This window comes from Heptranchias perlo, chromosome 9 (assembly GCF_035084215.1).
Source record: "Heptranchias perlo isolate sHepPer1 chromosome 9, sHepPer1.hap1, whole genome shotgun sequence".
NCBI classification, from domain to species: Eukaryota; Metazoa; Chordata; class Chondrichthyes; order Hexanchiformes; family Hexanchidae; genus Heptranchias; species Heptranchias perlo.
In genome coordinates this window covers 69,706,217-69,724,038 of record NC_090333.1, presented here as the reverse complement: position 1 = coordinate 69,724,038, position 17,822 = coordinate 69,706,217, and the positions used below count along the sequence as shown (strand labels likewise).

The 17,822-nt window shown below is 41.6% G+C and overlaps 1 protein-coding gene across 1 annotated transcript in view; it reads left to right on the top strand.

Annotated features, from left to right (window-relative positions):
* Positions 1–17,822, top strand: part of LOC137325527 (procollagen galactosyltransferase 2-like) — a 262,241-nt gene that overhangs the window by 178,853 nt on the left and 65,566 nt on the right. The window contains exons 3-5 of the mRNA XM_067990730.1: positions 6,695–6,812; positions 8,999–9,133; positions 16,880–17,084. Coding sequence (XP_067846831.1) covers positions 6,695–6,812; positions 8,999–9,133; positions 16,880–17,084 — 458 coding nt within the window. The remainder of the gene's footprint in view (positions 1–6,694; positions 6,813–8,998; positions 9,134–16,879; positions 17,085–17,822) is intronic.

Sequence of the window (17,822 nt, the reverse complement as noted above, 5' to 3'; positions counted from 1 at the left end):
ATTCATTATAGTCAGTGGAGGAGATTCATTTTGGTCAATGGAGGAGATTCATTATAGTCAATGGAGGAGATTCATTATAGTCAATGGATGAAATTCATTATAGTCAATGGAGGAGACTCATTATACTCAATGGATGAAATTCATTATAGTCAGTGGAGGAGATTAATTTTGGTCAATGGAGGAGATTCATTATAGTCAATGGATGAAATTCATTATAGTCAGTGGAGGAGATTCATTATAGTCAATGGAGGAGATTCATTTTCGTCAGTTGAGGAGATTCATTATAGTCAGTGGAGAAGATTCATTATTGTCAATGGAAGAAATTCATTATAGTCAATGGAGGAGATTCATTATAGTCAGTGGAGGAGATTCATTATAGCCAATGGAGGAGATTCATTATCGTCAATGGAGGAGATTCATTATAGTCAGTGGAGGAGATTCATTATAGTCAATGGAGGAGATTCATTATAGTCAGTGGAGGAGATTCATTATAGTCAATGGAGGAGATTCATTATAGTCAGTGGATGAAATTCATTATAGTCAGTGGAGGAGATTCATTATAGTCAGTGGAGGAGATTCATTATAGTCAATGGAGGAGATTCATTATAGTCAATGGAGGAGATTCATTATAGTCAGTGGAGAAGATTCATTATAGTCAATGGAGGAAATTCATTATAGTCAATGGAGGAGATTCATTGTAGTCAATGGAGGAGATTCTTTAAAGTCAGTGGAGGAGATTCATTATAGTCAGTGGAGGAGATTCATTATAGTCACTGGAGGAGATTCATTATCGTCAATGGAGGAGATTCATTATAGTCAGTGGAGGAGATTCATTATAGTCAATGGATGAAGTTCATTACAGTCAGTGGAGGAGATTCATTATAGTCAGTGAGGAGATTCATTATAGTCAATGGAGGAGATTCATTTTGGTCAATGGAGGAGATTCATTATAGTCAGTGGAGGAGATTCATTATAGTCAGTGAGGAAATTCATTATAGTCAATGGAGGAGATTCATTATAGTCAGTGAGGAGATACATTATTGTCAATGGAGGAGATTCATTATAGTCAATGGAGGAGATTCATTATAGTCAGTGGAGGAGATTCATTATAGTCAGTGGAGGAGATTCATTATAGTCAGTGGAGTAGATTCATTGTAGTCAATGGAGGAGATTCATTATAGTCGGTGAGGAAATTCATTATAGTCAATGGAGGAGATTCATTGTAGTCAATGGAGGATATTCATTGTAGTGAGTGAGGAAATTCATTATAGTCAATGGAGGAGATTCATTATAGTCAATGGAGGAGATTCATTATGGTCAATGGAGGAAATTCATTATAGTCTGTGGAGGAGATTCATTATGGTCAATGGAGGATATTCATTATAGTCAGTGAGCAAATTCATTATAGTCAATGGAGGAGATTCATTATAGTCAATGGAGGAGATTCATTATAGTCAATGGATGAGATTCATTATAGTCAGTGGAGGAGATTCATTATAGTCAGTGGAGGATATTCATTATAGTCAGTGAGGAAATTCATTATAGTCAATGGAGGAGATTCATTATAGTCAATGGAGGAGATTCATTATAGTCAGTGGAGGAGATTCATTATGGTCAATGGAGGATATTCATTATAGTCAGTGAGGCAATTCATTATAGTCAATGGAGGAAATTCATTATAGTCAATGGAGGAGATTCATTATAGTCAATGGAGGAGATTCATTATGATCAATGGAGGAAATTCATTATAGTCTGTGGAGGAGATTCATTATCGTCAATGGAGGAGATTCATTATAGTCAGTGGAGGAGATTCATTATAGTCAGTGGAGGAGATTCATTATAGTCAATGGAGGAGATTCATTGTTGTCAATGGAGGAAATTCATTATAGTCAATGGAGGATATTCATTATAGTCAGTGAGGAAATTTGTTCTAGTCAATGGAGGAGATTCATTATAGTCAGTGAGGAAATTCATTATAGTCAATGGAGGAGATTCATTATGGTCAATGGAGGAGATTCATTATGGTCAATGGAGGAGATTCATTATAGTCAATGGAGGAGATTCATTATGGTCAATGGAGGAGATTCATTATGGTCAATGGAGGAGATTCATTATAGTGAATGGAGGAGATTCATTATAGTCAGTGAGGAAATTCATTATAGTCAATGTAGGAGATTCATTGTGGGCAATGGAGGATATTCATTATAGTCAGTGAGGAAATTCATTATAGTCAATGGAGGAGATTCATTCTGGTCAATGGAGGATATTCATTATAGTCAGTGAGGAAATTCATTATAGTCAATGGAGGATATTCATTATCGTCAGTGAGGAAATTCATTATAGTCAATGGAGGAGATTCATTATGGTCAACGGAGGAGATTCATTATGGTCAATGGAGGAGATTCATGATAGTCAATGGAGGACATTCATTATGGTCAATGTAGGAGATTCATTCTGGTCAATGGAGGAGATTCATTATAGTGAATGGAGGAGATTCATTATGGACAATGGAGGAAATTCATTAGAGTCAATGGAGGAGATTCATTATAGTCAATGGAGGAGATTCATTATGGACAATGGAGGAAATTCATTATAGTCAATGGAGGAGATTCATTATAGTCAATGGAGGAAATTCATTGTCGTCAATGGAGGAGATTCATTATAGTCAATGGAGGAGATTCATTCGAGTCAATGGAGGAAATTCATTATAGTCAGTGAGGAAATTTAATATGGTCAATGGAGGAGATTCATTATCGTGAATGGAGGAGATTCATTATGGACAATGGAGGAAATTCATTTTTGTCAATGGAGGAGATTCATTATAGTCAATGGAGGAGATTCATTATGGTCAATGGAGGAGATTCATTATAGTCAATGGAGGAGATTCATTATGGTCAATGGATGAGATTCATTATAGTCAATGGAGGAGATTCATTATAGTCAGTGGAGGATATTCATTATAGTCAATGAGGAAATTCATTATAGTCAATGGAGGAGATTCATTATAGTCAGTGGAGGATATTCATTATAGTCAGTGAGGAAATTCATTATCGTCAATGGAGGAGATTCATTATAGTCAATGGAGGAGATTCATTATAGTCAGTGGAGGAGATTCATTATGGTCAATGGAGGATATTCATTATAGTCAGTGAGGAAATTCATTATGGTCAATGGAGGAAATTCATTATAGTCAATGGAGGAGATTCATTATAGTCAATGGAGGAAATTCATTATAGTCTGTGGAGGAGATTCATTATAGTCAATGGAGGAGATTCATTATCGTCAGTGGAGGAGATTCATTATAGTCAGTGGAGGAGATTTATTATAGTCAATGGAGGAGATTCATTATTGTCAATGGAGGAAATTCATTATAGTCAATGGAGGAGATTCATTATAGTCAGTGGAGGAGATTCATTATAGTCAGTGGAGGAGATTCATTATAGTCAATGGATGAAATTAATTATAGTCAGTGGAGGAGATTCATTATAGTCAATGGAGGAGATTCATTATAGTCAATGGAGGAGATTCATTATAGTCAATAGAGGAGATTCATTATGGTCAATGGAGGAGATTCATTATAGTCAGTGAGGAAATTCATTGTCGTCAGTGGAGGAGATTCGTTATAGTCAATGGAGGAGATTCATTTTAGTTGGTGAAGGATATCTTTATAGTCAGTGGAAGAAATTCATTATAGGCAGTGGAGGAGATCTGTTATAAACAAAGGAGGATTTCCATTAAAATGAATGGAGGTGATCCATTATAGTCTGGTGCGGAGATCCATTATTGTCAGTGGAGGCGACCCTTTAAAGTCAGTGGAGGAAAATACATTATAATCAATGGAGAAGATCCATTATATTCAATGTAGGAGATCCATTATAGTCAGTGGAGGAGCCCCATTAAAGTCAGTGGAGGATATCCATTATAATCAATGGAGAAGATCCATTATATTCAATATAGGAGATCCATTATAGTCAGTGGAATAGATCCATTATAGTTTGTGGAGGAGATCCATTACAGTCAGTGACAGAGATCCATTATAATCAATGGAGACGATCCATTATATTCAATAAAGGAGATCCATTATAGTCAGTGGAGTAGATCCATTAAAATCAATGGAGAAGATCCATTATAGTCAGTGAGGGAGATCCATTACAGTCAGTGACAGAGATCCATTGTTATCAATGGAGAAGATCCATTATAATCAGTGGAGGAGATCCATTATAGTCAGTGGAGGAGATCCATTATAGTCGGTAGAGGAGATCAATAATAATCGTGGAGGAGATCAATTGTGGTCAGTGGAGTAGATCCATTATAGTCAGTGGAGGAGATTCATCATAATCAATGGAGAAGATCCATTGTGGTCAGTGGATGAGATCCATTATAGTCAGTGGAGGACATCCATTATAATCAATGCTGGAGAGCCATTATAATCAATGGAGAAGATCCATCAAATGCAGTGGAGAAGGTCCATTATAAACAATGAAGGAGATCCATTACAATCAATGGGGGAGATCCATCATAGTCCATGGAGGAGGTCCATTATAGTCATTGGAGGAGGTCCATTATAATCAGTGAAGGGATCCATTATCGTCATTGGGGGAGATCCATTATAGTCATTGGGGGAGATCCATTATAGTCGGTGGTGGAGATCCTTTATAGTCTATGGAGGAGATCCATTATAATCAGTGGAGGAAATCCAGCTCCAAATTCCTGGGCCACATCTAACCTAAGAATAAATAAGAGGAATTGCTTTGTAGCACCCAATGAATTTGCAGTAATGAGGTTTGACATCCTATTCTAAATAAGAGTTAGGGTATTTACCCTAGAGGAGGCCGAGCTGTTTATTTCAACAGTCCAAAGTAAAAAAAATGTTGTAGGTTCTCCCACAGGTTCCTGTAGATTCTCTGCATGATGTGTAATAGGTATCAACGTATTAACTTCTGGTCTAATAATCGCACTCCAACTTATATCCGTAAATAAATCATTTGAAATCAGACGCAACACATTAATTTAAAGTCATGTAGTAGAAACTTGGTATCCGATAAGCTCAATAGTTTCCTAAAAGTCAAAAGACTCAGGATTCAAAGCTGCAGGTTTCCGAGTGCCAGTAATGCAGTACATGATTGCATTGTTGCAACATTGCATGCGCCAAAGTAAGAAAGAGTGCGAGTTCATCTGCATGGTTCCCCTCAATGCAAATTCCCATCTCAACTGTGTTGTCAGGGGAACAAAAAACTGCCAGGAACAGAAGAGCTTGTAAAAAAGGAGAAACATCACGCAGCCCTCTGGTGACTGCCTGAGTTCGATCTACCTGCTTCTCAGCCAAGTGGTGGTGCACAATGCAAACTGAAAAGGGAAATAAACAAAAAGGGATAAAGTAATATCAAAAGTTCGATCTAATTTGGATCTACTTTGTCCTTTAATATGTACAGAAATGGATAAATAACTAGGTGTCTGTCCTGTACAAGTGAAGTGTTCGTTCAGTCAGTGTCGTACCTGTTCAGCTTCTTGAGCTCTATTGACTGAAAGATTATAATTAACAGTCGACGGTGAACACAACTACACAGAGCTGTACAGCAGTGAGAACATCTTTATGTAAAAGATACTTGTGTAATAAAGAGACCAATTCCCCATGTATGGAAAGGGATGGCATTACAATTGTCAGAGTGGAAGAAAGAACAGGCTGGACAGGCCCACTCGGTAGAGTTGTAAAGGAAAGCGATTCATAAGATTAGCAAACTAATATAACCCAATGTACATTGGACACGGTCAGTGGGCTTGACCGCACTGGCTGCCTGCCTCTCGTCCGTGGCTTTTCCCATGCCCGGGTTGCCCTGGAGAAGGAGCACGCAGTGTCCTCCGGTACGCTCAAGGCCATCCGTGACCGGTGGGCACCACAGGGACTGGAGTGTGTAGTCGGCACAGAAAATAATATTCTGATTTAATTTGATAAGTTTACTTTGTTCTTTATGATTTTAGTTTCCTATTGGTTGTGCCCCTTTAAAAGCAGGCACTTTTGTTCGATTTCTGATTGATGACACTGGGGCAACCCAGTGTCTCCTTGTTGTTTAATAAAAAGAGTATATCCCAACTTAAAGCAATGCAAAGCAGGATGGCCAAATAGAGAGAATGTGTGAGCAGTTAATTGTGCATTCCACACCTACACAACATGCTGCCACAAATCTAACTTTAATTAGAGGGCACTCAGTGTTAATCATCCTCTTGAATCAGCTGGCATGTTGCATGACAGTGATGTTACTCAGAATACAATAGATGCCATGAGAGGGTTAATGGGACTAGGGTAATGCATTTCAATGGGCCCAGTGACCTTTCCTTATCTTTGAATGAAATTGCCGGCCGCACTGATCCTTGCAGCAGCATTTCTCTTACTTGAATGCTCTTCAGAATTCTTTTTTTGCTTTAATAAGAGGTTGACTTGGCTCAGGAAATCACCTTCTCCTTTGTGAGAGAGGAAATGGGGGTGGGGGTGGGGGTGGGGGGGTGGAACAATTTAACACTGGTGGTGGCGAACTGGCCGTCTGTTATATGCCCTGCCCTAACTTCTTTTCCATTAACGCGCGCCCACCAAAGTTGAATTTCACTCCCCGAAGTGTCAGCGGAGGTCTGTTACTGTGTCCTTCCAAGATGGGTTTTGATGCTACCACTGATCCAGCAGCCTTTGGTTGGCTTCCAGGTACTATGCTGATGAAATAGGGCCAAAACACTGGACCAATTCCAGGTTCTCACATGTGATGAAACTCAGGCAAACGGCACTGAACACTGCGAGGGAGAAGTGGGCTGACTACATCCTGGTGAGTGAAACTTCTTTCAGGTTACAGTCTCTTTCAAACCAATCAGGAGTCCTATTCGTCAATTGTCACTCAGGATGACAAAAACACTTCCAGCTCAATTGCTTACCAGCTGTCTTTTTGGTGGAATATATGAAGAGACAGTCCAATACTAAGGTCTTTGCACTGACAATTCCATCTGCACTTGCTCCCCTTCACCGAGCCCTGTGCTTCATCGAGCGCTCTGTCCTGCAGCTCACCAACCAACACTCCTGCACTGGAGGCCTCTGTGCTCGTGCATGCCACTGTCGGAGTGGGTGATGCAGGGAGCTATGAGCTGATAGTTTCAGGCTAGTCATTGGGATCAAGCTCTTCTTATTGAAATAGAAACAGAACACATTTTAGAATGTTAATGGTAAGACCAATCACCCCCTTCTTGAAACAGAGGTTGACATGTTGGGGGGCAGGTGAAATTGGTCTTTGGCAGTGGGGCAAAGCGGGGGCTCGTGAATCGGCCGCCCCTTTTACAGTCCGCTCGGTTTTCTTTTCCGTTGACTTCAACTGTGACAAAGACCAATTTCGCCCCCCCCCATGTCTTGTGTTATGCTGCAGGGTTTGCCTGTATGTGAGGGAATATATGATTGAGTGAAGGAGATAAAGAATAAAAAGCAACACCTAGCACTGGTTATGAGTTTGGAGGATTGTTCCTACAACTTCAAAGGGAGGGGTTGTCCAAGTCTGAAAAGCCTTTCAGCAAGAAGGAGAGGGGTGCCAGCCCCAAATAGTCCTTCAACAGGAGGAGGAGTTGATTGGTCCTACAGCTGCTAGCCCCAGAAAGTATTGCAGCTGGTGGGGGGGCAAGTATTTATTTTTTCCTTCAGCTGTCAGTCCCTAAATGTCATTCAGCTGAAGGAGGGGGGCAATCTCAATAATCAGACAACAGGGAGGGGAAGGAGGCCGTTACAGCCTTTCGGGGGGTAACGGGGGCAAATTTTGTTTGAATGGACATGCCGCCAGGATTGGCCAGGTCGACTTGCAGAGAAACAGCACAGGGGGAGGAGGCACGGGGTTCCGGCTGCATTCGGGGCCTTCATTTTATTGTCATTCTTGGTTTTCGTTTTCCAATTATCTCCCCGTCTTTACTACAACATTAGCCAGGCTGCAGTGCGGTTCCACATGTATCCCCAACCGTCTGGTTCCAACAGTCTGAATCGACAGGCTATTCAAACCATAGGGGTATCACAGTCAACATGTTGCTGTTCTCACCTGAAGCATCACCGAATAGGAATTAGGACTAGGACCTGTCGCTGACTTTCTTTTTTGTACCCTCCACAGTTAAGCCAATTGTAACCCCCCCTCCTGCACATCCCCCGCCACCCCACCACCCACAGCTGAGATCAGTTAGGGTTGCCAACCCTCCAGGATTGTCCTGGTGTCTCCAGGAATTAAAGATTAATCTCCTGGGCAATGCTTGCAGCAACTCTGGAGAATAATCGTGGGGGCGTTAAAAAAAACAATGTGTGAACGCTTACATTTATTAGTTATAAAAATATTGAAGATGGGAGAGAAAAGTTGTTTGACTAACAGTCAAGAATCATCCAAACGGGTAACGAAGAGTCTGTTCACTTTCCAATTGGCGTGAGAAGGCGGAGCACTGCGAGGATGGACGTGCCGGACGACCAATGGCGGGAATGTGGGCGCGGGGCGGTTGGGTCATGTGACGATACCTCCAGGAATACGTCCAACCAGAGTTGGCAACCCTAAGATCAGTACGTATGCCTGATATGAATGGTTCTGTACCATGCTGAACATTTAACCTCTCAGCCATCAGAGGTGCTCCATTATCTCTGTTTTGGCGGATTCATTTTCTTGTACAGTACCAGAGTTGTAAGGTCAGTTTTTTAAATAATTTGGAATTGAAACAATTTGCAACACTTGTGCTGCAAAATAATTTGGAGAATATGTATTCAGGACATTATCTCTAACCACAGACCTTCAGTCAGAGCTAAATAGGACAATTCTACTCGAATTCCTGTTGTGTGGAACGGGTTGGGTCAGTCTATAAAGGTTTTATGTAACTAGACTTGGATATAAGAGTGTTGACTAATCATTATTATTTGGGAAAAACAAACACCATTAAGTGGCACAAGACAGTCTTTTATCAATAGCAAATGACTGAATGTTTTTCCTCATCTTTTTTTTTCTTCCAGTTTGTAGATACAGATAACCTCCTGACAAATGAGCAGACACTGAATTTGATGATAGCTGAAAACTTGACTGTTGTTGCCCCCATGCTGGACTCTCGCACTTTGTACTCAAATTTCTGGTGCGGTATGACAGCCCAGGTGAGTTGTTTTAAAGCAGCAATCCCAAACCCAGTTATTAGTCGGAGAAACGGGTGAGTTAGTGATTCTACTACCAATGGTCGATAAAATATAACGTATAAAGGTACCCTTTCTTTCCCTCCCACCTGCCCGAGAATATACACAGTGCTACTTCACCAGGTTCACCACCTTGGAACCGTGACAGTATTGCTACTTGGGGCTACTTTCCAATACGTATGATGTGTGCTTACCGTAGAAGTCAATTCAATGGCAAGCCCGCACTTCCTACGAACTGAAACTCGACCTCATGCAACAAAAATCTGGGTTGGCATTGTCACAGGATGAACAATGAACCTACTATCGTTACAGTATGGACTGAAAGTATTATGGCCTGTGAACCATATGCTCGAGTTCTTTCTGAACTGGCAGAAGACAGACACCATGCGTACAAACCATATGTAAATAGAACTAATTCAGGTTAAAATGAAATAAAGAGCTTAATTCTCGCTGTTACTTTAAAACGGTGTTCCTTGAATCAAAGAACAAAGAATTTTTGAGATAAAAACAGAAAATGCTGGAAACACTCAGCAGGTCAGGCAGCATCTGTGGAGAGAGAAACAGAGTTAACATTTCAGGTCGATGACCTTTCATCAGAACTCAAAGAACCTCAAAAGAATTTTTGAGGTTCTTTTCATATCAGTGCAGGCCTTTGTACTCACAGTGTATTGCCTCACCTCAGCAGCCCGTACAGGTGAAGGACCTGTGGGAACAACTAAAGAACTCGGGAAATCGTTGCACATTTATCCCCAGATTCAGGCAGCGTCCGGCTACAGAAATGTCGATCAAGAATCAGAACGAAGACCCAGTGGCAGATGATGGCGTGGCAATCACCTTATTTGGCAGTAACATCCGACACGTGGTTTAACTGGGAGGTGTTGATTCGGACACAGTTGGCGCCCCAGTTAGCTTTTGAAAAACAAATCTTATTTTTGGATAATTGAGTTGGCAGGGATAATGATAGCATGTTCTTTCCAAGGGGCAACTTCACACATATCAACATATCGTCTGAAGTGCCTACCCAACTGATCGGTACCCGACCAAGGGACTCTTTACGGACAAAATAGAAAACAAAAGCTACTTTGCTGTTAAACCCAGACAGTTTATGTATTCTGTTCTTCATTCGGGATGTGGGCGTCGTTGGCAAGGCTGGCTTTTATTACCCATCCCCCTAGTTGCCCTGACTGAGAGGCTCGCTAGGCCACTTCTGAGGGCGGTTAAGAGTCAGCCACCTGGTGTGGGACTGGAGTCACATGTAGACCAGACCAGGTAAAGATGGCAGGTTTCCTTCCCTAAAGGACATTAGTGAACCCGTTGGGTTTTTATGACAATGCAAAGGCTTCATGGTCACTTTTACTGATACCAACTTTTTATTTCCAGATTTTTAAAACAGAATTCAAATTCTAAAACTGCCACGGTGGGATCAATTTGCGTTCTCTGGATTATTGTTAGTCCGGGCCTCTGGATTACTAGTCCAGTAGCATAACCACTACACCACCGTACCCGTCATAAAGTCAAAAGAAATCCCTCCCGGAAAGCAGCCATTTTTAAATTGTTGCAATTATCTGGGGATAAATGTGCAACGATTTACCTAGTTCTTTAGTTGTTCCCACAGCTAGAGATTTCTACACAATGGAGTGCGCTTTATGATTTGACTCAAACCCTCAGATCTGCTGCAGACAGTGCAGCGACAATGGGAATTACCGCTCTTAACTCTCCGATACCTTGATAAATGTGATGGTCTCATTCTCGTGACTGCACTGCACTTAATTCAGGATGCCCTCTGGCAATCTGAGAGTTGCACTAAACGGTTCAGAATTATGTTTAAAAAAACAAGAATAAAAATAGATCGTAGGTTAAAATAAAATGAATCTTTAAGCTTGAAAAGCACACAGTGATGCAGCTGTTCCGTGTTCTGATACTCTGTGTAGTGGTGCCAACACCAACCACAGGCCAGCCGGGGGTGAAAATAGAGTATTTTTTCTACGGCGTATTTTGTTATTTTTGTTTTCTTTATGGTACTTCCAGGATTAAAATAGGTTCTGTTTTTAAAAAAATGATGCCATATAATGAAATCCGTTCTACTCACCGCTGCTTAATCCTGACTTTTAATAAATCTCTCGCATAGTCTGATAGCGTTTATTCTTCCTCTACCTGAAGACTAGGAGAGCACAAGGGCGTTTTCTTCATCTCCACAAGCCCTCTTGAGCTCTGCTAGTCTTCAGACAGGCGAATTACTGTAATAAGGGTTTGTTTCTATTCAATGGTTTCGCCCCATCACCCTGGGGAATCAATTTTGTTGCTATGTTGCCAGCTGACCAATCAAATGAGCAAATAAAAGCACCAAATGTGAACGTTCTTTAGAAGTCAGTTTACAGCAGTCTCTGTCCAATTATTGATCTTTATATTGATTGTTCCTCTACATCCCTCACAATGGTACCAAGAGTCTGCCCTACAGTTCCTTTTTCTTTTTATTTACAATAGGAACTATAAGACCATAAGAGATAGGAGCAGGAGTAGGCCATTCGGCCCCTCGAGCCTGCTCCGCCATTTAATGAGATCATGGCTGATCTGATTTTTACTTCAACTCCACTTTCTTGCCCTTTTCCCATGTCCTTTGACTCCCTTGGTGAGCAAAAATTTGTCTAACTCAGCCTTGAATGTATTCAATGACTCAGCCTCCATAGCTTTGTGGGATAAAGAATTCCAAAGATTCACGGCCCTCTGGGAGAAGAAATTCCTCCTCATTTCTGTCTTAAATGGGCGACCCCTTATTCTGAGACTATGCCCCCTAGTTTTAGATTCCCCCATGAGGGGTAACATCCTCTCAGCATCTACCCAATCGAGTCCCCTCAGAATCTTGTATGTTTCCCGGAATCAACCTAGTGAACCTTCTCTGAACTACCTCCAATGCAAGTATGTCCTTCCTTAAATAAGGGCACCAGAACTATACGCAGAACTCCAGGTGTGGAATCACCAGCACCCTGTACAGTTGTAGCATGACTTCCCTGCTTTTATACTCCATCCCCCTGGAAATAAAGGCCAATATTCCGTTTGCCTTCCGGATTACCTGCTGCACCTGTATGTTGACTTTTTGTGTTTCATGTATGAGGACACCCAGATCCCTCTGTACCACAGCATTTTGTAATATTTCTCCATTCAAATAATATTTTGCTTTTTTATTTTTCCTTCCAAAGTGGATGACTTCACATTTTCCCACATTAAATTCCATCTGCCAAATTTTTGCCCATTCCCTTAACCTGTCAATATCCCTTTGCAGACACTTTGTGTCCTCATTGCAACTTGCTTTTCCACCTATCTTTGTATCATCAGCACATTTGGCCACAAGACACTCTGTTCCTTCATCCAAGTTATTGATATATATTGTAAATAGTTGAGGCCCCAGCACTGAGCCCTGTGGCACCCCACTAGTTACAGATTGCCATTTTGAAAATGACCCTTTTATCCCGACTCTTTGTTTTCTGTTAGTTCGCCAATCCTCTAACCTTGCCAATGTATTACCCCCAACACTATGAGCTCTTATCTTGTGCAGTAATCTTATGTGGCACCTTATCGAATGCCTTTTGGAAATCCAAATATACTGCATCCATTGGTTCCCCTTTATCCATCCTGCCCGTTACTTCCTCAAAGAACTCTAATAAATTTGTCAGACATGATTTCCCTTTCATAAAACCATGTTGACTCTCCTTGATTGTATTATGGGTCTCCAAATGTCCTGTTACTACTTCCTCAATAATGGATTCTAGCATTTTCCCAATGACAGATGTTAGGCTAACTGGTCTATAGTTACCTGCTTTCTGTCTCACTCTCTTCTTGAATAGGGGAAGGTGCTGATGTTAGGTGACGATGTTCCTCCATGTAATGCTATCAAATTCAAATGAGTTATTGTGGATTTTCAAAAAAAAAGTGCCACAGAAGTAGTAAAACAGAATGAGTAGGGAGCTTTGCAAATTGATAAGTTCATTTACTGCAATCGCATCACTAGATTGTTTTTTAAAATAGGCATTTGACTGAATTTTGTGCTCATCAAACTTTTGATATCTGAGTTTAGGTTTTCTTCTATTCACAAAGATTAGAACCGATTGGTTTGTGATGGGTTTTAGTTGTCTGAAAAGGAAGTAGGCTGTTATCACCCTATTTCCATAGGTCAGTACTTCAGGTGCACATTTGGACAGATGTCGGGAACATGTTATTAAAGGAATGACTTTCTTTCTTTACTTTACTTGAGGTGGTTGCTAGGAGGTTGGCCCTCTACACCACTGCATGGCACCATCCCTTATGTCAACGTTGCAACATGCCTGCTAAGAAGTGTAGCCAAGTTTCGGACCATAGCTGTCCATTACTGTCACTCGATGTGCCAGCACAGTAACTCCAAGTGTCCTTGCAGCCAATCTGCCTCTGTTGACCCAGACCCTGAGAAGAGAGTTTCCCATGTTCACTGCCGAGTAGGTGTGCCAAAGCCAATCACGTTACACGGGCCTCATGGTCTTTGACTGTCATTGAAAGCATGAATTACTATGATTGGGCTGCTTCTGAGGCAATGAAAGGGGCTGTCACAAAAGTATAATAAAATCTCTCCAAGACCTTGGACAGCCTCAAAAGGCATTTCAACCCAAAAGCAACCTAAGGGCGAAGAGGCAAGTGACAAAGGAGAGACAGGTGAAAAGAAGCTGAACGTGCAGGCACGAGTTTACAAGAGCAGCCCAGCTCCCAACTCCCTTGTTTGACGGCTGCTAAAGCCAAGGTTGTACCACTCCAGTGCAGTACTGAGGGAGTGCTGCACTGTCAGAGGTGCCGCCTTTCAGATGAGACATTCAACTGAGGCCCCATCTGCCCTCTCAGGCGGACATAAAAGATCCCGTGGTACTATTTTGAAGACGAGCATAGGAGTTCTCCCCGGTGTCCTGGACAATATTTATCCCTCAACCAACATCAGTAAAACAAAACAGATTATCTGGTCATTGTCACATTGTTATTTGTGGGACCTGCTATTTGAGGTGCTCAAATTGGCTACTGCGTTTCTCTATGTTACAACAGTGACTACGTTTCAAAAGTACTTCACTGGCTGTGAAGCCCTTTGGGACATCCTGGGCGTTAATTGTATATAAATGAATTACATCAGTTGATGAATGATTAGGTTCAGGTGCATTGGGAACTCTCTGGCTCCCATAGATACGGGAATAGGCTTGGGGAGAGGGTACGGGCTTGTGAATCCAAGCAAATAAAGTTTGTAAGCAATTAAAAGTGATCAGTCCTTCACTGCCTGGCTATCCAATTCTAAAACTGGGGTTGTGAAAGTTCTTTCTTTTCTTAAATAAAGGCTCGGATCAGTGGTACTCGGGGACAGAGTCAAAATTTGGGAAATGTGACTCATTCAGAGGAACCAGCAGACTAATATCAGTTCCTCTTTGGTCTTCCCTTTTACTTTGCCCCTGGAATTACTTTCTTTCTTTACTTGAGGTGGTTGCTAGGAGGTTGGCCCTCTACACCACTGCATGGCACCATCCCTTATGTCAACGTTGCAACATGCCTGCTAAGAAGTGTAGCCAAGTTTCGGACCATAGCTGTCCATTACTGTCACTCGATGTGCCAGCACAGTAACTCCAAGTGTCCTTGCAGCCAATCTGCCTCTGTTGACCCAGACCCTGAGAAGAGAGTTTCCCATGTTCACTGCCGAGTAGGTGTGCCAAAGCCAATCACGTTACACGGGCCTCATGGTCTTTGACTGTCATTGAAAGCATGAATTACTATGATTGGGCTGCTTCTGAGGAAGCCTCCAATATTACAGTTAATCAGGCATTCATACAGTCTTAATGGTGTCACTCACTCTGCTGTTCCAGCTTCCTTTGGAAGGAGGAGCCTCCATCATTACTAATCATCTGCCTAAGTGAGATATGTGTATCGCTGTCTGCAGATCTGGACACCTGCTGGAGGGCACAGAGTATCTCTTGTGCAGCCTGACCTGCCTGGCATCCCTCCTCCTCGTCTTCCAAATATATCAGATGGTGGGGGGTTCCCATTGGGAATCCCATTGGTGCCAGTCATGGGGGTAAAAATTAAGGTAAAACAAGAGGCACAAAGGCTCAAGAGAACCCAAGTGACATGAGGAAAAAACACAAAAAAAGTAAAATCAAATGGTTCAAGAATAGGCTGAAATACATTTACCTTAATATTATTTACTGTGTCCTTTCCATGACTTCCAGTGCACTTCTGTCTAGTAACCCTTTACACCCATTTTACATGGGCATCGTGCCCATCTGATACCCTGTATGAAAGAAGCTTGGGAAATAGTGTTCGGGATAGACATCCACCCCCCCTCCCCCTCAAAGTAATTTTGAAATGAAGCACCCACCTAAACGAGGGAGGCACCCACTGCCGTTGGTTCCATCCGGCAGCGTGGGACTTCTGCCCATTTTCCTCTCCTAGCCACCCATTTTATGCCAGTGCAACCAGCAACCGTGGTTATAATGTCAGCATCTACATCTCCAGCTCAGGTACAACAAAGCTTAGGTGAAATGTAAAACTAACCTTTAGCCTGACCCAACAATGTGCCTTAACTCAGACGAGCACCCTTGACTGCACCAAAAATATATTTTCGTTTCCCGCACCAGTTACTCTTGTCCCTTCTCAAGTCAATTGTTGATCATAGTGATAATTAATCATAATCTCTCACTCACTAGGAACTGGGTTGAGACTGCACAAGTTCATTTCACTTTGAACCTTACAACCAACAAAGAGAGACATTCATTCCATCAGTCTGGGTTGAACTTGAATCCAGGTTCTAGAAGTGAAAGGGTGGCATGCTAACTCATTGCATCACCCAGTCCCTCGTATCACATTCCTATGAAGTTACTTGTCGTTCCTCAGCAAGTTAGTCACTCAACAGATGGTTCATACACACCCAACATTTTGTAACCTTTGTTTATTCTAAGTTGTTGATGAACAAGAACATGATAAAACCAATACTGCTCCTCTTTAATTACATTTCCCAGCAGATCCTTTCTCTTTGAGGTAAGACACTTGCAAAACATGAGATTTATTATTATAACATACATGCCAACCATTCACCCTTCATCTGGACAGGCAGCGTTTTACCAGTCTACATTTGTGAATGAAAATCAGTGCCAATCCCAGCTCCACCTTTCAAGGGGACCCCTTGTTCCCTTCCTCAGCACCACTCCTGGTTAATACTTTCTGTTGCTTCTCCAAGGGATTGAAAGCTGCTGTATGCTGTGGGTGGGAATTTTTGCAAGACCTTCCACTAATGCAAATGGGAAAATGTTGAGTAGACCTGCAGCTTAATGTATGACAGGCTTATGACCACTACCCCTTCTGTGCGATTACATATCATAGGCCTATATTCGTGACTGTTTTTAGAGTGTCAGATTTTGCAAGATTTACAGGTTACATGTATGATTCTAAATCTCATGTGTATGTGTGTCATGATGCATTTTTTTTATAGCTTTAACAGCCAAACTACCCCACAATATAATCCATACAAAACCATTTGAAACCAGTATTAACCCCACGGACTAAGGCATACCAAGCTTTGTACTGGACTCACTCCACTCTTACGCCAGCATGAAATTACCAGCGAAGGAGTAACATTGACACCGTTACACCTCAGTAGTGATCATTTTGTTCCTTTTCTTCAATCAGAGTTCATTTCTGTTTTCTATTTCTGTCCAGGGATACTACAAGAGGACTCCTGATTACCTTCCAATCCGGGAGTGGAATCGTGTGGGTTGTTATCCAGTTCCTATGGTGCATTCAACGTTCCTCATTGACCTGCGCAGGAAAGCCACGAAAAATCTGGCATTCCATCCTCCTCACCCAGACTACACCTGGGCTTTCGATGACATCATTGCCTTTGCGTTTTCCTGCAAAGTGGCTGGTAATTGTTTCCATTTTATAGAAATCAATGTTTGATTATAGCCAAGATGGGATAAATCCACTCATCCTACATCTCCAATTGTAATAACAGGCAAGTGGCAACATTCCAGCAAAGCAGTGGTCATAGAGCACCTGACAGCACTGATACTATACTTGGTTGGTTATGTTTGCTGTTTAACTGTTCACCCAGGCATTACCAGGTAAAAGCAGCCATGAGTGTTGTTAACTTGCATCAATTGCAACATAACATCTAGCCAATCTTAAGCTTTAAGTAAAAGGGTCCTTACAAATGTTAAACGTCACAAATGTGGAACACACAAGTGGCTGTAAATATTATACGTAGAACGTACATCCTCATCAATTAATGTCTTCATTAGTGGAAAACGAACACGATAAAATCCAAAACTGCCAATTTGTTTCCCCAGTCGACCAACAGGATGTATTAATTTTATCTCATGGCTTGTGGTTCTCTTTGTATTCTGTATGACAACTTGCTGTATCTCACCTAAATAATTGTATTCATGTGTAAGCTGCGTGCCATGCAGCTTTAATTTTTATTTTGCCAGTAATGATTGCAATAATGAGTTTCTGGACAAAAAGTGCAAACAAAGGTGGTTTGGAAGATCCAAATGTATTTGGATCCGATCTCTTCATCGCTCCATGACTGTTCTGAAGGTATTGACTCTTTTTGAGGAACTGTTCCATGAGCCCCAGCTGGTCAAGTGGGCCATTCTTTAGA